A 22,764-nucleotide genomic window follows, 5' to 3' on the forward strand; every position below is an offset into this window, starting at 1 on the left:
AGTGAAAAGGCAGTCTAAATTAGTTGGTAAGATAAAGATAATGTAACCCAGATCAGTTGTCAAATAAATCATCTGGGCCTGGAATTTCCTCAATTCCATTTCAGCGAGATGTGTACTGCAATGTCTGCTGGTTCTGCGTCAATCTTGCACTCAAATTTCCTGCAAAATTTGTGACAAATATAGAAACTGTTTTCAAGTGTCGCCAATAGGGTTAATAGCAAGTCTGTCATGATGACTGTCTCTCAAAGCACATTGTTTCTTCTGCACCTCTTATGGTACTGTGATTATTCACTTTGGGAGAAAGAATACAAAAACAGATTTTTTTTTAAAAAAGGCATGAAACTTGTAAATATTGATGTTTAGGGGGACTTGGGTGCTCGTACAAGGAACACAGAAAGTTAGCCTGCAGGTACAGCAAGCATTTAAAGAGAGAAATGACATGATGATCTTCATTGCAAGGAGATTGGAATACAGAACTAAGGAAGTATTGATACAATTGTAAAAGGCTTTGATGGGACCATACCTGGAATGCAGTGGCTGGAATTCTCCAGTCGTTACGATTCAATTTTCCCGCTGGCAGCACAGCCCCGCCAGTGGGTTTCGCAGCAGCGTGGGGGTGGTTACAAATGGGAAATGCCATTGACAATCAGCGGGAAGATAGAATCCTGCCGCCAACGAACGGAGAGCTGCCAAGAAACACGTAGCTGGCGGACAGGAGAATCCTGCCCAGTGTGCAGTTTTGACCTCCATATTTAAGGAAGGATATGCTTGCCCTGGAGGTGGTGCAGTGAAGGTTCACTCGATTGTTCCATGGGATGAGAGGGTTATTCTATATTGAGGCTCCAGCGGCTGGTTTAGCTCAGTGGGCTAGACAGCTGGTTTGTGATGCAGAACAAGGCCAGCAACGCGGGTTCAATTCCCGTACCAGCTGAGAATTCAGAATTCTCCCTCTGTGTACCCGAACAGGCGCCGGAATGTGGCGACTAGGGGCTTTTCACAGCAACTTCATTGCAGTGTTAATGTAAGCCTACTTGTAACAATAAAAGGATTATTATTATTAATCTCTGTCAGCAACATCTGGATTTCTGTGTTAAAGTGCAACAAGTGTGAACTCCAGAAGTTGCTGTCGGTTTCAGAGGAGTAATAATTTTTAAAAAATAATTTCATGGAATGTGGGCGTCGCTGGGCCAGCATTTATTGACCATTCCTATTTGTCCTTGAGGAGGAATTTAAGAGTCGGCCACATTTTTATGGATCTGGAGTCACATGTCGGCCAGTCCAGGTAAGGATGGCAGATTTCCTTCTCTACAGGGCAGGTGGGTTTTTATGACAATCAACAATGGTTTCATGGTCATCATTAGACTTCCAGATTTCTATTCAATTTGAATTTCACCATTTGCTGTGGTGGGATTCAACCTGGGGTCCCCAGAGCATTACCCTGGGTCTCTGGGTTATTAGTCCAGTGACAATATCACTACGTCACTGCATCCCCATCAATGACGGTAAATACTGATAGATTTGTCATCGTTACTACTGTTAAATCCAGCCCTTTGATACTTGTAAATAACTTACATTCTGCATTTCCTAATGTTTCTTATAGGTTTATTTTCTAGGAAAAAAGCAACAGTTTTTCACATTAATAATCTTTTGTTGGCAGCTGAAGGTTGAATTTCCCAACAACTTTGATTTTCAGAATCCAGATCTATGGGCTTTGCTGGGAAATCTAAGTTACACGAAAGAAAATTACACCAAAGCTAAGGAATATTATGAGCGTGCTTTGTGTTATGTGAATGACGCATTTGACATGCACACCATCTGCTTGAGACTTGGCTCCATCTATCTGCAGGAAGAAAAGTTTCAATCAGTAAGGACAATTTAGTGATTGTTCAGTTTCACAGGAAATATACATGTGTCTGAATTATTAAAATTAAGCAATCTCACTGCAGGGTTAAGATAACATTTTTATTGTTCATTTTCCCATATTATTGTCATTTGAGTCCAGGGAAGAAATTATTTAAACTTAGTCATTCCCACATAACCTTTTGTCCAACATATATAACAGTATTAAAATTGATCTTACTTGTGGCATTAGTAAAGGATTAAATTTGTGATGCAATTGTAATAATTTATAAAATCTAACCTGCTGTACTATACTACAATGTAGAATAATGTATCTATTACATATTAAGGTTAATGGGGTGGGTTGCAATATTACAATTCAAAATGAATCGAGACCCATGAAAATTAATGCAAATGGGTCTTAATGCCCAATTTGCATCCATTTACTTGGCCCAGCGTCCTGTGCTCCGGCTTTCCCTGATTCTCCGTTCCCGCAGCCGGGAATCATTTGGACGCTGATCACTTGCGGTCTCTACCAGCATGGCTCTGGCGTGGTGGAGCTTGCGGTGGGCTAATGGTTGCCCCCTTGGCCCCACCACGAGGTCCACCACGCCAGGACCACACTGGTAGAGACCATCCGAGGGCAACCTCACCCTCCCCAACAATGCATTGTCAGTCACGCATCCTCTTCCAGACAGGCGTCTGTTTTCTGGGCGGGGGGGATCTGTGTGCATTCACTACCAGACACCCCCTTCGCCCCCACCCAGGGATCCCACAGGCACCCCTGCCTAAAGGGATCCCCCGTCCCCCACCCCGCACAGAAAACAGACACCTGTCTGGAAGCTAGAGAGCAGTCCAAACGGGGGCAGTGAGAAGAATTGCAGCTGTAACACTTATCTTGAAGCTCCATGTGACCATTCCTCAAAGGAGAACAGCTGTGACCTGCACCTGGCTCCCACAGATCCATTAGCTGCAAACCATTCATAGCTTTCTAGTAGTGTCTGTGATTGACAGCTTCTACAAACCATCTGCAGCTTTGATTCATTTATCTCCCTTCAAGGTTCAGTGGTCTAAGTGGTAAAACCCCAATGTTTGTAAGCATTGACCACATCAAAGAGAGGTAAGTGCAGTGAAATCACATGGCTTGAGTGATTGAAATGAACTTAGTACTTGGACTGTGAGCACCACCCACAACTTTCCCTCTGCTTTGACCCAACTTCTCATCCATAAATCTCAAACTGGGAATCAAAGTGAAATTTGTTAAGAATGGTTATTTTCCTCTTAAGGATGTGTAGCCTTTGAATCTACCTTTGTAATCTCTAATCTCTCTCAAGTACTGTTATTTGGGACCCTATTAAATATTTTCACTGCACTACTTTATACAATCAGTTGTTGACACGGAAAGCTTTAATTACACTAGACATTGAAACCAGGCACAACCGAGTTTATGGTGCAGCTTTAGTTACTTTAACAGTTTATTTATATTTATAACCCAGCTGATTATTGTTTCCAATGTGTTTTTCTTTTCAGTATAAATCAGCCAAATCTACCTACCTCTTTGCCTCCCAGAGAGCACCATCCAGCTTATCCTGGTTAGGAGTTGGCAAAGCCTGCTACAGGGTGAGTAGACAGGATATACTGGAAATATTCAGTTGGGGATGGGCAATAAATCCTGGCCTTGCTGGTGGTGCTAGATCACCCGTAATAATTTTGAACTAAATATCTGTCTATTAGTCGCAGTAACAACAACTTGCATTTATACAATGTCTTGAACATTGAAAAACATGTCAGAGGCTTAATAAGATCAAAATGAACATTAAGCCAAAGAAAGATATAAGGAGGTGGTCACCAAACACTTGGCCAAAGTGACAGCTTTTAAGGTGGGGGGAGGGTACTTAAAGGAGGAGAGGAGGATAGAGGAGCTTAAGGAGCAAATTCCAGAGTGCGGAGCCAAAATAGCAATTTCTTAAGTGGTTAGCACCGTCACTTCACAGCGCCAGGGTTCCAGGTTCGATTCCCGGCTTGGGTCACTGTCTGTGCGGAGTTTGCACGTTCTCCCCGTGTCTGCGTGGGCTTCCTCGGGGATCTCCGGTTTCCTCCCACAAGTCCTGAAAGACGTGCTTGTTAGGTGAATTGGACATTCTGTATTCTCCCTCAGTGTACCCGAACAGGCGCCGGAGTGTGGCGACTAGGGAATTTTCACAGTACCTTCATTGCAGTGTTAATGTAATAATAATAATAATCGCTTATTGTCACAAGTAGGCTTCAATGAAGTTACTGTGAAAAGCCCCTAGTCGCCACATTCCGGCACCTGGTCGGGAAGGCCGGTACGGGAATTGAACCGTGCTGCTGGCCTTATTCTGTATTACAAGCCAGCTGTTTAGCCCGCTGTGCTAAACCAGCCCCTACTTGTAAGCCTACTTGTGACACTAATAAAGATTATTATTAATAAACCTCGTGCAAATGAATTGCTCAATTTATGTACACAAACAACAGTAATTTAAAAACTGTGATTGGGGGGGCTTCTGGTTACAGCTATGCAGAGCTAAGTCGCACGTTCGGCACTCCCGCTAGAAATGGACTTTTGGGCTCTTTTTAGAGCCCATAACGGCGCTTGCTCGACATTTCCCAGTGTGGGAAGGAGATAGCAACATTCCCCCAATAGTGTATGGCTTGGACCAAGAGCGGGGCGATCCAAAAAGTGGCAGTGAAGCAAAAGAAGGTGCGAGGGAGGAAGACCAAGGTGGCGGCGGGTGGAGACCAGGCAGCGTGGATGCAGTGGGCGCAGGAGCTGCAGGAGTTTCTTCAGCGCTGCTTTAGGGAGCTGAAAGCTGATCTGCTGGAGCCGATGAAGGCGTCAATCGATAAGGTGCTGGAGACCCAGACGGGCCAAGGGGCGGCGATCCGGGAGGTCCGGCAAAAGGTCTCTGAGATGAGATCCTAGGCCTAGCGGTGAAGGTGGAGGCGCATGAGGCGCTCCATAAAAAATGGCAGGAGAGGTTCGAGGAGATGGAGAACAGGTCGCGGCGGAAGAATCTGCGGATCCTGGGCTTCCCGGAGGGATTGGAAGGGTCGGACGTGGGGGCCTACGTGGTCATCATGCTGAATTCTCTGATGGGAGCGGGGACCTTCCAGGGGCCCCTGGAGCTGGAGGGGGCCCACCGAGTTCTGGTGAGGAGGCCCAAGCCCAACGAGCCGCCGCGAGCGGTGCTGGTGCGGTTCCCCCGGTTTGCTGATCGGGAATGCGTGCTAAGGTGGGCCAAGAAGGAGCGGAGCAGCAGATGGGAGAATGCGGATATCCGGATCTACCAAGATTGGAGCGCGGAGGTGGCGAAGAAGAGGGCCGGGTACAATTGGGCAAAGGCGGTGCTGCACAGGAGGGGGGGAAGTTCGGCATGCTGCAGCCGGCGCATCTGTGGGTCACCTATAAGGACCGACATCATTATTTTGAGTCCCTGGAGGATGCGTGGGCCTTTGTCCAGGCCAAAAAATTGGACTCGGACTGAGGGTCAGGGCGGGGGGCCACGGTGAAGGGATGGTTGGGGATTGTTGTGTTGTATTTTGAGGGGGGCTTCTTCGTTCATGGTTGGTTCTTTGTTTTTCGGGGGTTGGTTGGGCACTGTTTCGGTTGGGTCTGCCGGGTGGGCACGTGGAGGGGGGCAGGTAAACGGCTTGGGGGGTTCATGGCCGGCAGGGGGATGGGGCCCCGTGGGGGGGGGGGGGGTGAGGCCTGAGTTGGGGGCAAGGGGACCGGGCCTGAAAAGGGAGCTGCGCCAGAGGAGGCGGGGCTGGGCGAGTGGGAAGCGCGGGCTTTTTCCCGCGCTATGGGCTGAAGGGGGCGGTGCCGGAGCTGGGAAGCGCGGCTTTTTCCCGCGCTGGGAATGGAAGGGGGAGGGGGAGAGCCTGCTAGTGGGCAATGGGGGGAGGGGAAGTTCCACACTGGGGGGGGGGGGGTCAAGGGAGTGGCGGGAGTGGCCGGGGTCAGCAGGAGTCGGCTGACTTACGGGAGTGCCATGGGGGGAGCAATGCAGCTAGGGGGGGGATCTAGCTGGGGGTGAGGGGGAGGTGGGCGGTGGGGGGGTGGAGAACCGGGTTGCTGCTGGAATGGCCAAGGGGGAGCTGGAGTCGGTAGAGGAGGTCGGGGCAGGAGTCTGCCGCTGTGGGGAACGGGCCGTGCGGGTGGCGCGGGCACCTGTCTGGCCTAGGAGGGGATATGGCTAGTTGGCGGGGGAGGGGGGCAGGTAGCCCCCTGATCCGGCTGATAACCTGGAATGTAAGGGGACTGAATGGGCTGGTCAAACGGGTGTTCGCGCACCTGAAGGGGCTGAAGGCAGATGTGGCCATGCTTCAGGAGATGCACCTGAGGGTGGCGGTTTAGGTAAGGTTGAGAAAGGGTGGGTAGGCCAGCTGTTTCATTCGGGGTTGGTGCAAAAAATCAGGGGTTGGCGATCTTGGTAGGGAAGAGAGTGTCGTTCGAGGTACCAAGCATCGTGGTAGACAGTGGCGGTAGGTATGTGATGGTAAGTGGCAAGCTGTAGGGGGAGCGGGTGGTGTTGGTCAATGTATATGCCCCGAATTGGGACGGTGCGGGCTTCATGCGGCGTATGCTGGGCCGGATTCCGGACCTGGAGACAGGGGGCCTGATAATGGGGGGGGGGGGGATTTCAACAATGTGCTGGATCCGACATTGGGTCGCTCCAGGTCTAGGACGGGTAGGAGGCCGGCGGCAGCCAAGGTGCTGAGGGGGTTCATAGACCAGATGGGAGGGGTGGACCCATGGAGGTTTGCGAGGCCAGGGGCCAGGGAATTCTCATTCTTCTCCCATGTCCACAAGGCCTATTCCCGGATTGACTTCTTTGTTATGAGTAGGGCACTGGTTCCGAGAGTGGAAGATACTGAGTACTCGGCGATAGCCATTTCCGATCACGCTCTGCATTGGGTAGACCTCGAGCTGGGAGAGGAGAGGGACCAGCGCCCGCTGTGGAGCTTAGAGGTGGGGTTGCTGGCGGACAAGGAGGTGAGCGGGCTGGTCTGAGGGTGCATAGAGAGGTACCTGAAGGCTAATGACAATCGGGAGGTCCAAGTGGGGGTGGTCTGTGAGGCGCTGAAGGCGGCGGTCCGGGGAGAGCTGATCTCCCATAAGGAGCGCCCATAAGGAGAGGAGGGAGAAGAGAGAGAGGGAGAGGCTGGTGGGGGAGATGGTGAGGGTGGACAGGAGGTACGCGGAGGTCCCGGAGGATGGATTGCTTAGGGAGCGGCGCAGCCTCCAGGCCAAATTCGATCTGTTGACCACCAGGAAGGCGGAGGCGCAGTGGAGGAAGGTGCAGGGGGCGGTATATGAATATGGAGAAAAGGCGAGTCGGATGCTGGTGCACCGGCTTCGGAAGCGAGAGGCAGCTAGGGAGATCAGGGGAGTTAAGGATGGGGGAGGGCGCATGGTGCGAAGTGGGGTGGGTATCAATGGGGTCTTCAGGGACTTCTACGAGGAACTGTATCGGTCGGTGCTCCCACTGGAGGAGGGAGGGATGGGCCGCTTTCTGAACCGGTTGAGATTCCCGAGAGTGGAGAAGGGGCAGGTGACGGGGCTGGGGGCGCCGGTTGGGTTGGCGGACTTGGTCAAAGGGATAGGAAGCATGCAGGCGGGGAAGGCACCGGGGCCGGATGGGTTCGTGGTCGAATTTTATAAGAAGTATGCGGACCTGCTGGGCCTTCTGTTGGTAAGGACCTTTAACGAGACAAGGGAAGGAGGGGCTTTGCCCCCGACGATGTCTCGGGCACTGATCGCCTTGATCCTGAAGCGGGACAAGGATCCCCTACAATGTGGGTCATACAGGCCGATCTCACTCCTAAATGTAGATGCAAAGTTGTTGCCGAAGATTTTCGCCACAAGGATAGAGGACTGTGTGCCGCAGGTCATTCACGAGGATCAGACGGGGTTCGTGAAAGGGAGACAGCTGAATACGAATGTACGGAGGCTCTTGAATGTTATAATGATGCCGGCGGTGGTAGGGGAGGCGGAGATAGTGGCAGCGATGGATGTGGAGAAGGCCTTTGATAGGGTAGAGTGGGGGTACCTGTGGGAGGTGTGAATAGTGGAAGGGACATTCATTAAAATAAATGACAACTAACTTCTGAAAAAATTGTACTGTCCCTCTCTAAATACATCTTTCAAGGGATACCAAGCACAGTTGAGGCTAATTAGCTTTGATAGGTGCTTTTGCAATGCCTTGTTCAAAACCAAAGGGTTAAATTCATGTTTCTTTTCTTTATCTATTCAGCTTAACGAACTGACAAATGCTGAAGATGCACTCTGCGAAGCAAATATTCTGAGTAATATGAATGCAGAGGTCTGGGGCTATCTTACAATGGTGTGCTTAAAGGTACTGAATTTATCAGTGGAAATGATTTCAAATTGTGACGATACAATTAGTTTTGGTCATCTTTCTAATCAAATTATCAACAATCATTTCCCCCCCAAAAATTAACAGCATTAGGCAGAGGCTGGTGGACGGTGGAATTTTTTAAAAGAAAATATTTTATTGAAGCATTTGTAATTTTCACAATTTAACATGTTGACATTTCTAAAACAACCGCGCGGGCGATGCAAAAATACCCCCTAAAAGAACAACAAACAGTAAACCACGTCCCCCACTTCTCCCGCCCTGTCCCCAATTACCCGTGTAATAAGTTCCCTGTCCTTATTTAACATTACCATGCCTCCTGTTTTCCTCCCCACCCCTTTCCCTTTCCCCCCCTTACTGCTGACGTTCAATTTTTGTTAAAGAAATCGATGAACGGCAGCCAATTCCGGGCGAATCCCTGTATTGATCCTCTCCGAGCGAACTTGATTTTCCCCAGACAGAGAAACCCTACCATATCGCTGACTCACACTCCTGACTTCGGAGGCTCCAAGTCCCTCCATCTCAGCGAGATCTGGCTCCGGGCCACCAGGGAGGAGAAGGCCAGGATATCGGCCTCCCTCTCCCCCATTGCCCCCGGATCCTCCGACACCCCAAATATTGCCAATTCTGGACTCGGAGTTACCCTACCTTCCAGGACTTCTGACATAACATCCGCAAATCCCTGCCAGAATTCCCTCAGTTTCGGACATGCCCAAAACATATGAACATGGTTGGCCGGGCTACCCCCACACCGCCCACATCTGTCCTCCACCTCCTCGAAGAACCTACTCATCCGGGCTACCGTTATGTGGGCCTTGTGGACTACCTTGAACTGAATCAAGCTAAGTCTAGCACAGGGCAAGGATGCATTTACCCTTTTCAAGGCTTTTTCCCACAGTTCAGTTTCCAGCTCCCCTCCTAGCTCTTCTTCCCACTTCCTCTTCACCTCTCTGATAGGGGCCCCTTCCCACTCTAACAATTCCCTGTATATCTCCGAATGCTTCCCACCTCCAATCCCTGTTTTTGACAGCACTTTATCCTGTAGTCCCCTCAGGGGGAGGCGAGGAAAGCTTGGGACCTGCCTCCGCACAAAGTCCTGCACTTGAAGGTACCGAAACCTGTTCCCACCCGACAAATCAAACTCCTCCTGTAATGTCTCCAAGGTCGGAAAGTCCTCCTGGATGAATAGATCCCCAAACCCCTCAATCCCTGCCCGCTGCCATATCTTAAAGCCGCTATCCAGCCCCCCCCGGGACAAACCGGTGATTGTCACTGATCGGTGACCACACTGACGCCCCCTACAGTCTCATACGCTGCCTCCATTGCCCCCACACCCTTGGGGCTGCCACCACCACCGGACTTGTAGAGTACCGAGCCGGCGAGAACGGCAGTGGTGCCGTCAGTAAAGCCTCCAAACTTGTACCTTTGCAGGATGCTGCCTCCATCTGCTCCCAAACTGACCCCTCTCCCACCACCCACTTCCTGACCATCGATACGTTGGCATCCCAGTAAAAGTTAATAAAATTCGGGAGAGCCAAGCCCCCTTCTCAGCGGGTCCGTTCCAGAAGTGCCCTCCTTACTCTCGGGGTTTTACCCGCCCATTTAAACCTCGATATCGCCGCATTTATACTTCTGAAAAAAGCTTTTGGGACACAAATCATGTACGGTGGAGTTACACAGATGGAGAACGTAAAGCTCAACTCTTGTTCTGTGCTGAGTTGGCTTATTTTACTGAGAGGCAGTAGGTTGCTACCATTTAGTATCAGTTTGGTAAGAGGGTAGATTTGAGCCCCTACTTCAGAATTGAACACGTATTTTAAGCTGATACCTGGGTACAATACTCGGGTTGTGCAACATTTTTCTTTTGGCTGCATTATTGAACAAAGGTACTCCTGATTCAGTTCAGTGGGACCATTCAAAAAGCAGTGAGTTCTTCCATGGTCTTCTTCGCCAGTATTTTACCCATAGCTTATGCCACCAAAATAGATCGATTGGTTATTTTGCTGATGTGCTCTTTCTTGGACATTACATTGTGCAAATTAACTGCCGCGCAATCCAGTATGCGCCAACCTAAGACCTGAGGATGTGAAAGTTGCCATACAATTAGTTCTTTTTTAGCATGAGCACCCCGAGCTACAGAAGGGAAATGTTTCTATTCCTCGAATGCCTTTTTTATGATCTCTTGTCAGAATCACAGAATTGTTGCAGCAAAGAAGGAGGCCATTCTGGGATGGCACGGTGGCACAGTGGTTAGCACTGCTGGCTCACAGTGCCAGGGACCCGGGTTCAATTCCGGCCTTGGGTCTCTGTCTGTGCGGAGTCTGCACGTTCTCCTCGTGTCTGCGTGGGGTTCCTCCGAGTGCTCCGGTTTCCTCCCACAGTCCAAAGATTTGCAGGTTCAGTGAGGTTACAGGGATAGGGGGAGTGAGCCTAGGTAAGGTGCTCTTTCAGATGGTCAGTGCAGACTCGATGGGTCCAATGGCCCCCTTCTGCACTGTAGGGATTCTCTGAATATTGGGTGAAGATAGGATTATATTGGTCTGTTCTTCCCACAGTATAATCACCTCCAACGAAATGTCACACCAGCCAAACATAAAAATGATCATTTAACATCAGATACCTGCCTTGTCCAATATTCCTGGTACAATTTATATTTAAAAAAAATATTTTATTGGAGGCATTTTCAAATATATACATAACAAAGATGAAAAACAAAAGACAACTGCGGCAACAGCAAACAGCCACAACATCCTTAACCCCCCCCAGATATCTCCCCACCACCCCGGCGCCTGCCCAGCCCCCTTTTTAATTTTTAACCCAGACTCCCAGCCCAAAGTGAAAATGAACCCCCCCTATCCCCAGTGGTGACCCATTACTCCTTAAAGAAGTCGATGAGCAGCTTCCACCTCGAGGTGAATCCCTCTCCTGCTCCTCTGATGGCGAACCTGATTTTCTCTAAGTGCAGGAACTCTGCCAAAATGCTCCTGCACTCAGCGGCTCTGAGTCCCGCCAGCTCACCAAAATTCACCTCAAGGAGGCAAAGGCCAAAACATCAGCCTCTCTCCCCACCTGCACTCCCGGATCCTCCAACACTCCAAATATTGCCAGTTCTGGACTTAGAGCTATTGTTACCCCCAGAATCTTCGACATTGTATCTGAAAATCCTGTCCAACCCCCCCCCCCAATCTTGGGCACGCCCAAAACATGTGGACATGGTTCGCCAGCCTCCCTGCACACTGCCCACACCTATCTCCCACTCTTGGAAAGAACCAACTCATCCTGGACACCGTCATGTGGGCCCTGTGCACCACTTTGAACTGGATGAGACTTAATCTTGCGCACGACGAGGGCGCATTAACCCTCCACACCTGGTACAATTTCTAACCATATATCAGCATCTTTAGAAGAAAGTAGAAAATAGCTAAGAGTTTTTTTTGTCCTCATGTCTGACTCGACGTTTGTACAGCAAAGTGAGCTTTTTTATTCATTCACGGCTCGATTAGTATCCTGCTATTCTTTCACGGGATGCGGCCGCTGCTGGCAAGGCCATCATTTGTTGCCCATCCCTATTTGCCCTTGAGCTGAGTAGCTTACCGGGCCATTTCAGAGGGCAGTTAAGAGTCAATCACTTTGCTGTAAGTCTGGAGTCATGTGTAGGCCAGACCAAGTAAGGATGGAAGATTTCTTTCCCTAAGGGGCATTAGTGAACAAGATGGTTTTTTGTGACCGTCGATTATGTTTTTTTTGTTAATTGAATTAAATTCCTGCAGCTGCCATCCTGGGATTTGCACCCAGGTCTGAAACAGTTAAAAAAATTAAAATGTGTATTCATTTGATGCCTTTCCCTAATATTTTCTAATGTTCAAGAAACGTGCTGTTCAAAAAAATGTATTCGGCTTTTGCGATGTATAATAATTCACTTCTAACACACAGGAATATTATTTCTCAGAAATTCCCTGAAGTACGCTTCTGATAATCTTTTGACACAAATGTAATTTTCCAATCAAAATAGTGGAAATGATAACCAGCAAGTTGTATAATGAGCAGTGTACTAAACGAGCCGTGAAGGTGAGAATGATCCCATCATGTCATATATCCTCAGAGTTTTACACCCTTAATAGGAATAATTCCAGTCTTCAGAGCGTTTCTGCAGGACAATAGATCAACTTTGCTCTTTTGAAAAGGGCAAATGGATAAATGGTTTACTGCAATTGTATTTTACCGATAAATCCACCCTTGCAGAATTTCTATCTGACTAAAGACAGGACATGATCATTTTTAATTCAGAAAAATTATTTTGTATTTCATTGGATGCTTGTTTTTGGGAACATTTCAATGCAGTCCCAATTGCCACTTGCTGTGTCCGTCCTGAGTTTGATTACATTAATTTGATTTATTTCCCATTTTTTCAGACGGGGAGAAAACTAGAAGCGGAGCAAACCTATAAATATTCAATAAAGGTTTGTTTCAAGAATTACATTGTTTTGTTTACCTCGTGCTCTAACTGCTTATTGCCGAGGTTGCAACAGAAAGCGACAAAGGGGCGGGGTTAGGCCTAGCAACACCCCGTGCCTGTTCCACTATTCAATGAGGTCATTACTGATCTGTATCCGAACTCCATTCATACGCCGTGGCTCTATATCCCTAATACACTTGTTGAGCAGAAATCTATACATTTCAAATTAAAAATTAACTGAGCTTGCATCAACTGCTTTTTGTGGGAGTGATATTCACCCTCTCACCACCTTTTGTGATACTGGTTTCTAGCTTGACTTATTTTGAGTCTGAGACACTCCCGCCGGTGGAAAACGTTTCTTCCCATCCCATCAATTTCTTTCAAAGTCTTAAATCCATAAAATCACTCCTTAACCTTCAATAATTCAGGGAATACATGATGTGGAGATGCCGGCGTTGGACTGGGGTGAGCACAGTAAGAAGTCTTACAACACCAGGTTAAAGCCCAACAGGTTTGTTTCAAATCACTAGCTTTAAGAGCACTGCTCCTTCCTCAGGTGAATGAAGAGGTGGGTTCCAGAAACATATATATATAGACAAAGTCAAAGATACAAGACAATGCTTAGAATGCGAGCATTTGCAGGTAATTAAGTCTTTACAGATCCAGAGATAGGGGTAACCCCAGTTTATGTCATTTCCCTTCTTAATTTAGCCCTTGGGGGCCCTGATAACATTCTGATAAATTTCCATCGCACTCCATCCAAAGCTAATGGCTGTGGTTTTGAGACTGCGCTGGCCAGCCACAGGATCGGGGCGCTGGCGGAAAATATTACACGAATCGGGAAACGCAATTCACCCCGGCGTAACCTCGCATCCTGATTTTCCTCATCCTTCGGCGAGGACATCATGAGATCCCGAACTTCATAATAATAAATTTGAATCCATTTTAATATTATTGGTGACCCCCCCCCCTCCCCCCCCCCCGCCCACCAAATGATCCCCCCTCACTAACTAGTCATACCTCCCGTCACGACGGTGAGGCTTACAAGTTGGGCCAGTCAAGAGGATCCCTCTGGGAAGTGCAGAGGAAAGTTTAGTCGGCGGGGGGGTGGGGGGGTCAGGTCGGCGGCGGGGGGGGGGGGGGGGGGGGTGTTGAAGGCACTGCCCCTAGCACAAGTTTGACCTGTGCTAGTTGACAGTACCGGGGTGGACCTTAGTGGCAGCCCCATTAGGGGTGGGGGGAGGGAGCGTTAATGCGGGAGGGAGAAGCAGTTTGCCAACAATTAATGTTTTGATGTGGGTGGGGGGAGAGCCCCCGATACCTCCATGATGGGGGGCTGGAGGCCGTTAGACTATAGCACTGACCCCCTTTGGAGCTGGTTCCCGACACTACGAGGCCTTGCCCCACCAGAGTGATGGTGTAAACCAGACCCACTCTTTTTTTGGCAAAGAGGCTCAAGATTCCGTGAGAAAACTGGTCTGTGCAACTGGAGTGTTACACGGCAGTTTTCTGTCTGAACCTGACACTTTGCTAAATTCTGGTAAGGTTCCGTCCGATATATCTTTTTGACAGACCTGTATATGGTTGTGATCTAATCAGGGAAAGTATTGCAGGTTGTACCAACAGTCTTGTGTTTGGGCAGTTTATGTTTTCACTGGTAGTTTCAATAAAAGAAAAATAATTGTGACTGCATGTAAATGGTAATGGAACCTGATCACAGTGCTTCCTATATATATGCATTTATAGCTGTGATGTAAATCTAACTTGGGTGGCTTATTTTACAGTCCAAGAGCATTGTGAGTTGATTCACAATCTGGCTGGGGCCTCAGATTTGTATGACAAATTTTTTGCCCATGGGGAGGAGCATCACTGACTTGGTAATCCAAAGACTGACGGTCGTATCAAACAGCATGTTCCTTCCACTGTTTGTAACGGGAAACATACAAACCACAGCCAACCAGCCTCTGCCCGTAAAGCCTAGCACAGTGTCTAACATTAGATGTGATTCCCTGATTGGACAACATTTGCTAAATAATCCTCAATATGCTAAGAATTACACTGACAACTAATTTACTATTCAGTTAGGCTTGCATTGCGGGGCATCCACCGGTACTGGAAGCTACACATATTAATTCACAAGGCCCTATTTTTTGCAGACTGAAAGAACATGTCCACACATTGAGCCTGTTTCCGCTAAACAAAGTGACAGCCATTTGCTGGTTCATTCCTCCGGGCGAAGCCTTGACCAATCCAAGTCAAGTTGCCTGAATCAGAATCCACTTGACAATCAATCAGCACCCTCTTCTCATACAGTATAGATTTGTTGGCTTCCCTCACATTGTATTCTGGCGAAGGTTCTGATGAGTGCAAAGACGAAAGCTTTGACAAATAATGTTTTTTTCCCAGCAATATCAGTATTAATGCTTATTTGCAGTATGTTTTGTTTTTCATAGTTAAACCTTCAAAATAAACAGCTTCTTGATGAGATTCATCAGCTACAGAAAACACTTGGCTTTGGAAACCCTTCACTCTGAACCCATTGTAATCCATCGGTTCTGGTTATCATTTCGGCTGTAAACGGTGTAATTTGGGCTAATATGAAGCCTCCTTTATATACAAATGCTGAAGTGTACCCCAAGATGTGAACGATTCCATGATGTTCCAGAAACAATAAAATAGCTATGGAAAATGTTGTGTTTTCTGGTGTTTATGGTGGTCTTGTAGATCCTATTCTCTTTTCCCCTTCTGCCATTTTGTCAAGTGCAATTAGTTGGCTGTTAGGAAAACAAAGGTAGCTTCAAGGGATTTATATTTGTACTAGTAAACATTAGAAATAAGGTACGGTGGTTAGCACTGCTGCCTCACGGCGTTGAGGACCCGGGTTCGATCCCAGCCCCAGGTCACTGTCCGTGTGGCGCTTGCACCTTCTTCCCATGTTTGCGTGGGTCTCGCCCCCCAGAACCCAAAGATGTGCAGGGTAGATGGATTGGCCACGCTGAATTGCCCTTTAATTGAAAAATATATAATTGGCTACTCTAAATTTATTTTAAAAATTTAAAAAAAGACACAGTTTTAAGTGGGTTTAATTTAATGTCGCTGTTGAAAAAAGAATAATACCTATATTAAATTCATGCTGGCGTTTTATGTGTTGGGGTTGGTTTCAGTTCCAGAGGAGGAACTCCTCAGAGAAGATCCTTGGAGGTTATAACATGAAGAGTAAATAAACTAGCTGTGCCTGCTTAGCAAGTGGGGGGCCTTGTAAGGTAGAAAAGCTTTTAAGTTATACTTTTAGCTGGATATATTGCAGTTGAAGGACCACCGGGAAGTGAACATTTCTCAACTCTGCCAAAATAAAGACTGGATGGGACGGGAGTTGTGAAGAGGCAGGCTTAGAATCATTGAATTTTTGCAGTGTAGAAAGAGGCCATTTGACCCACCGAGTCTCCACTGACTCTCCGACATAGCACTCTACCCAGGTCCACTCCCCTGTCCACCCCACCTCATCACTATAACCCCGTAACCCAACCTGCACATCCCTGGACGTAAGGGCCAACTTAGCATGGGCAATGTACCTAACCTGCACATCTGTGACTGGGAGGAAACCGGAGCAGACGCAGGGAGGAACGTGCAAACTCCACACATATTTTAAGTGTGACAATCAGGTTGAAACCAGGGAGTTTAAATTTCTCTGACTGCTCCTTACGCTGGCAAACCTTCCCTCCACGAACAAGTCCCCAAACCTCTTCAAATCCTTCCCCACCCATGACCTAAAAGTTGAGTTAGACCCACTGGCAAAAAGAGGTGATTACTGCAGATAGGAATGATGAGGAGATGCCAGCGTTGGACTGGGATGGGCACAGTAAAGTCTAACAACACCGGGTTAAAGTCCAGAAAGTTTATTTGGAATCACTAGCTTTTGGAGAGTAGCTCCTTCCTTAGGTCATTGCAGATAGGGCCAGCAAAGACATGGCACTAAGTTTAAAATGCTGTCTGACCTGCTTCCCCAACAATTCCACATATCAACATGCCCATCCCCAATATCCAAAAACCTCAATCTACCCGTGTCCAGCCCACGCTTCTTTGCAAAGGAATCCGCCTCTTCCGGCACATCAAAAAAAGTATTTTCTCTCAAGAATCAATCTTAACCACGCCGGTATATCACTCCAAACCGGGGTCCACTTTCATACAGAGCGGCTCTGACCTTGTTGAACGCTCCCCACTTCGTCACCAGCTCTGCTCCCACAGCCTGACAAAAATCTGACATCATGTCCTTCCCATTTGTGATGCTCCTTCGCCCATTTCAGGACCCACTCTTTTTCTTGGAAGCTGTGAAACTTTACGATTACTGCTCGTGGTTTGTTGGGATGGGGCTGTTGTCGGGAGTGTCCGGTGGGTTTGGGACAGGACGTGGCCTCCCCCACCATCTTCCCAAACATCTTCACAAAATACTCTGTGGGAGTTGGGCCTTCCATCCCCTCTGGTAACCCCACAATTGGGTTATTTTTCCTCCTGGAACGAATCTCCAAATCAATCACTTTGGCCATCAGGGCTTTATTCGCATCGGCCATCAGAAGAGCAATCTGGTCGCTGTGCCTCAAAAGAGTCACTATGTGCTTTCACCGTTTCATTGGTCCCCTCTCTAACACCAAATCAATGGGAGCCAAGATCTCTTCCATCGAGCTGTGGCGGTCCCTCGACACAACCCACCAGTGTTTGTCAAATTCTGCCACCAAGGTGCTAGTCAGCATCTTGGCCGTTAGTGGAGTGGACAGTCACAGAGACCGCCTCCGCCATTTTCTCCATCCGCGAGCCCCGAGAAGCCTCTGATTCAGTCGACAAACGTCTGCTTTCAAGCTTTTTCCCCTTTGGTTTTCTGGGCATTTCACCTATGTAGGTACCTGATACCATTAACAAGAGTTTTTTTAAATGATAAGCCTCCTGAAAGTAAGCGAAAAGGACAAAAGGAACAGTGCTCTAGCGGGGGCGATCTCGTGCACGTCTTCCCCTACATAATGCCACCGGACATCCCGGTACAGACAACATAATGACATATCCCTGGTAATAGACAGGCGGCATACATGTTACTGTTTAACATGTGACAGCAAGAAATATATAGTTGATAGACCAGGGAGATATTGGGTTTGATGTTTTTTCACTGTTCAGTTAGTGAATCTCTTTTCACTGGTGCATCAACCCTGTCAAACCCCCTCCTCATTCTTCTAAACTCCAATGAATACTGGCTCAACCTGCCCAGGTCACAATGTGCATTCAGCCTTTCCTCACTAACATTTCCACACTGCTCTTTAGTTTCTCTGTTCAGCAGGAGGTTCCCTGTGCTCCAGGGGCCAGGTCGCGCATGCGCACAGCGCGGCCACACCGGGGGCGGGGTTTCAACGTGACGTCACCGGCCCCCTCGACCCGTTGGTTCGCGCGCGGCCGCGCGGCAAAGGCCGGCTCCCGGAGAGAGAGAGGGAGTGTGTAAACCCGGAGAGAGAGAGAGAGGGAGTGTGTAAACACCCGGAGAGAGAGAGTGAGGGAGTGTGTAAACACCCGGAGAGAGAGAGAGTGAGTTAACACCGTGAGAGAGAGAGAGAGAGAGTGAGAGTGAGGGAGTGTGTAAACACCCGGAGAGAGAGAGAGAGTGAGTTAACACCCGGAGAGAGAGAGAGAGAGAGTGAGAGTGAGGGAGTGTGTAAACACCCGGAGAGAGAGAGTGAGAGTGAGGGAGTGTGTAAACACCCGGAGAGAGAGTGAGAGTGAGGGAGTGTGTAAACACCCGGAGAGAGAGTGAGTTAACACCCGGAGAGAGAGAGAGAGAGAGTGAGGGAGTGTGTAAACACCCGGAGAGAGAGAGAGAGTGAGTTAACACCCGGAGAGAGTGAGAGAGAGAGTGAGAGTGAGGGAGTGTGTAAACACCCGGAGAGAGAGAGAGAGAGAGAGAGTGAGTTAACACCCGGAGAGAGAGAGAGAGTGAGGGAGTGTGTAAACACCCGGAGAGAGAGAGAGAGAGAGAGAGTGAGTTAACACCCGGAGAGAGAGAGAGAGTGAGGGAGTGTGTAAACACCCGGAGAGAGAGAGAGAGTGAGTTAACACCCGGAGAGAGTGAGAGAGTGTGTAAACACCCGGAGAGAGAGAGAGAGAGAGAGAGTGAGTTAACACCCGGAGAGAGAGAGAGAGTGAGGGAGTGTGTAAACACCCGGAGAGAGAGAGAGAGTGAGTTAACACCCGGAGAGAGTGAGAGAGTGTGTAAACACCCGGAGAGAGAGAGAGAGAGAGAGAGTGAGTTAACACCCGGAGAGAGAGAGAGAGTGAGGGAGTGTGTAAACACCCGGAGAGAGAGAGAGAGTGAGTTAACACCCGGAGAGAGTGAGAGAGTGTGTAAACACCCGGAGAGAGAGAGAGAGAGAGAGAGTGAGTTAACACCCGGAGAGAGAGAGAGAGTGAGTTAACACCCGGAGAGAGTGAGAGAGTGTGTAAACACCCGGAGAGAGAGAGAGAGAGTGAGTTAACACCCGGAGAGAGTGAGAGAGTGTGTAAACACCCGGAGAGAGAGAGAGAGAGTGAGTTAACACCCGGAGAGAGAGAGAGAGAGTGTAAACACCCGGAGAGAGAGAGAGAGAGTGAGTTAACACCCGGAGAGAGTGAGAGAGTGTGTAAACACCCGGAGAGAGAGAGAGAGAGTGAGTTAACACCCGGAGAGAGAGAGAGAGAGTGAGAGTGAGGGAGTGTGTAAACACCCGGAGAGAGAGAGAGAGTGAGGGAGTGTGTAAACACCCGGAGAGAGAGAGAGAGTGAGGGAGTGTGTAAACACCCGGAGAGAGAGAGAGAGAGTGAGTTAACACCCGGAGAGAGAGAGAGAGAGAGTGAGTTAACACCCGGAGAGAGAGAGAGAGAGAGTGAGTTAACACCCGGAGAGAGTGAGAGAGTGAGGGAGTGTGTAAACACCCCAAGAGAGAGAGAGAGAGTGAGTTACCACCCGGAGAGAAGTGAGGGAGTGTGTAAACACCCGGAGAGAGAGAGTGAGTTAACACCCGGAGAGAGAGAGAGAGAGAGTGAGGGAGTGTGTAAACACCCGGAGAGAGAGAGAGAGAGAGTGAGTTAACACCCGGAGAGAGTGAGAGAGTGAGGGAGTGTGTAAACACCCGGAGAGAGAGAGAGAGTGAGTTAACACCCGGAGAGAGTGAGGGAGTGTGTAAACACCCGGAGAGAGAGAGAGAGTGAGTTAACACCCGGAGAGAGTGAGGGAGTGTGTAAACACCCGGAGAGAGAGAGAGAGAGAGAGTGAGTTAACACCCGGAGAGAGAGAGTGAGGGAGTGTGTAAACACCCGGAGAGAGAGAGAGAGAGAGAGTAAGTTAACACCCGGAGAGAGTGAGAGAGAGAGAGAGAGTGAGGGAGTGTGTAAACACCCGGAGAGAGAGATAGAGTGAGTTTTTTTTATTTTATAAATGTTTTATTGAAAATTTTTTCCCAAACAACAATTTTTCCCCTCTTACAAAGCAAACGCAACAATAACAATACAGAAATTTTAAACAATACACAAGTAACAAAACCCCTTTATCTTTGACCTAAACTAAACCCCCCCTCCCCCCCCCCCCCCCCCCCCTCCCCTGGGTTGCTGCTGCTGGTCAATCTGTCTTCCCTCTAACGTTCCCCTAGGTAGTCGAGAAATGGCTGCCACCGCCTGGTGAACCCTTGAGCCGATCCTCTCAGGGCAAACTTTATCTGCTCCAGTTTAATGAACCCCGCCATATCATTTACCCAGGCCTCCAGTCCGGGGGTTTCGCCTCCTTCCACATGAGTAGGATCCTGCGCCGGGCTACTAGGGACGCAAAGGCCACAACGTCGGCCTCTTTCGCCTCCTGCACTCCCGGCTCTTCCGCAACTCCAAATAGAGCTAACCCCCAGCCTGGTTTGACCCGGGCCTTCACCACCCGCGAAATCACTCCCGTCACTCCCTTCCAATACCCTTCCAGTGCCGGGCATGCCCAAAACATATGTGCGTGGTTTGCCGGGCTCCCGCCACACCTCCCACATTTGTCCTCCACTCCAAAGAACCTGCTCAATCTTGCTCCCGTTATGTGTGCTCTATGTAGCACCTTAAATTGAATCAGGCTAAGCCTGGCGCATGAGGAAGAGGAATTTACCCTGCTTAGGGCATCAGCCCACATACCCTCCTCTATCTCCTCCCCTAGTTCTTCTTCCCACTTTCCTTTTAGTTCGCCCACCGACTCCTCCCCCTCTTCCCTCATCTCTCGGTAAATCTCTGACACCTTGCCCTCTCCGACCCACACCCCTGAAAGCACCCTGTCCTGTATCCCCTGTGTCGGGAGCAATGGAAATTCCCTCACCTGTTGTCTAGTAAATGCCCTCACCTGCATATATCTCAAGAAATTTCCCCGGGGCAACTTATACTTTTCCTCCAATGCTCCCAAGCTCGCAAAAGTCCCATCTATAAATAAATCTCCCACCCTCCTAATTCCCAACTGGAACCAGTTCTGAAATCCTCCATCCATTCTTCCTGGGGCGAACCTATGGTTGTTCCTGATTGGGGACCCCACCAGGGCTCCCCGCACCCCTCTCTGTCGCCTCCACTGTCCCCAGATATTTAATGTTGCCGCCACCACCGGGTTCGTGGTAAACTTTTTAGGTGAGATCGGTAGCGGCGCCGTCACCAGCGCCTCTAAACTCGTCCCTTTACAGGACTTTCTCTCCAGTCTTTCCCACGCCGCTCCCTCACCCTCCATCATCCATTTACGTATCATTGCCACATTGGCGGCCCAATAGTAATCGCCCAAGTTCGGTAGTGCCAATCCTCCTCTGTCCCTACTACGCTGAAGGAACCCCCTCCTTACTCTCGGAACTTTCCCTGCCCACACGAAGCTCGTGATGCTCCTGTCTATTTTATTAAAAAAGGTCTTAGTGATTAGGATAGGGAGACATTGAAATACAAATAAGAACCTCGGGAGGACCATCATCTTAATTGCTTGCACCCTGCCCGCCAGCGATAGAGGCTGCATGTCCCACCTCTTGAAGTCCTCCTCCATTTGTTCTACCAACCGTGTCAGATTAAGTCTGTGCAAGGTTCCCCAGCTCCTAGCGATCTGAATCCCCAGGTATCGGAAGTTTCTTTCCACTTTCCTTAGAGGCAAGCCTTCTATCTCTCTACTCTGGTCCCCTGGATGTATCACAAATAATTCACTCTTCCCCATGTTTAGCCTATACCCCGAGAAATCCCCGAACCCCCTCAAAATTCGCATAACCTCTATCATTCCCCCCGCTGGGTCCGACACGTATAACAATAGGTCATCCGCATATAACGAGACTCGGTGTTCTTCTCCCCCTCTAATCACCCCTCTCCATTTCCTGGAGTCTCTCAACGCCATGGCCAGAGGTTCAATTGCCAACGCGAACAACAATGGAGACAGCGGGCATCCCTGTCTTGTTCCCCTATATAGTCGGAAATACTCCGATCTATGTCGACCTGTAACTACGCTTGCCGTTGGAGCCCCATAAAGAAGTCTAACCCAGCTAATAAACCCGTTCCCAAACCCAAACCTCCTTAACACTTCCCATAAATACTCCCACTCCACCCTATCAAATGCCTTCTCTGCGTCCATTGCCGCCACTATCTCTGCCTCCCCCTCCACTGGGGGCATCATTATCACCCCTAATAGTCGTCGCACGTTAACATTCAGTTGTCTCCCTTTTACGAACCCTGTCTGGTCTTCGTGCACCACCCCCGGGACACAGTCCTCTATCCTCGATGCCAGTACCTTTGCCAACAATTTGGCGTCCACGTTCAACAATGAAATGGGTCTATAGGACCCGCACTGCAACGGATCTTTATCCCTCTTCAAAATTAACGATATCGTCGCCTCCGACATCGTCGGGGGTAGAGTCCCCCCTTTCCTGGCCTCATTGAACGTCCTCACCATCAACGGGGCCAACAAGTCCACATATTTTCTGTAATACTCCACCGGGAACCCGTCTGGTCCTGGGGCCTTCCCTGCTTGCATGCTTCCCAGTCCCTTAATAACCTCGTCCACCCCAATCGGTGCCCCCAGGC

The 22,764-nt window shown here is 49.0% G+C and overlaps 2 protein-coding genes across 6 annotated transcripts in view; both read left to right on the forward strand.

Moving 5' to 3' along the window:
* Positions 1 to 15,385, forward strand: part of cfap70 (cilia and flagella associated protein 70) — a 136,935-nt gene extending 121,550 nt beyond the window's left edge. For all 3 annotated transcript variants that reach the window (XM_072481772.1, XM_072481774.1, XM_072481773.1), the window contains 5 exons: positions 1,694 to 1,864; positions 3,370 to 3,459; positions 8,118 to 8,219; positions 12,653 to 12,700; positions 15,150 to 15,385. In XM_072481772.1, the coding sequence (XP_072337873.1) occupies positions 1,694 to 1,864; positions 3,370 to 3,459; positions 8,118 to 8,219; positions 12,653 to 12,700; positions 15,150 to 15,230 (492 nt within the window). In that variant the 3' untranslated portion in view covers positions 15,231 to 15,385. The remainder of the gene's footprint in view (positions 1 to 1,693; positions 1,865 to 3,369; positions 3,460 to 8,117; positions 8,220 to 12,652; positions 12,701 to 15,149) is intronic.
* Positions 15,386 to 18,107: 2,722 nt separating this feature from the next.
* The window catches only part of wdr90 (WD repeat domain 90), a 102,729-nt gene continuing 98,072 nt past the window's right edge, over positions 18,108 to 22,764 (forward strand). The window contains exon 1 of one of the 3 annotated variants that reach the window (XM_072481776.1): positions 18,108 to 18,170. The gene's annotated coding sequence lies outside the window, so the exon portion shown is untranslated. Of the gene's footprint in view, positions 18,198 to 19,894; positions 19,914 to 22,764 lie in introns of those variants that run through there. The other 2 variants (XM_072481775.1, XM_072481777.1) reach the window with 2 other exon arrangements.

Source organism: Scyliorhinus torazame, chromosome 17 (genome assembly GCF_047496885.1).
Source record: "Scyliorhinus torazame isolate Kashiwa2021f chromosome 17, sScyTor2.1, whole genome shotgun sequence".
In the NCBI taxonomy this organism is placed as follows: domain Eukaryota; kingdom Metazoa; phylum Chordata; class Chondrichthyes; order Carcharhiniformes; family Scyliorhinidae; genus Scyliorhinus; species Scyliorhinus torazame.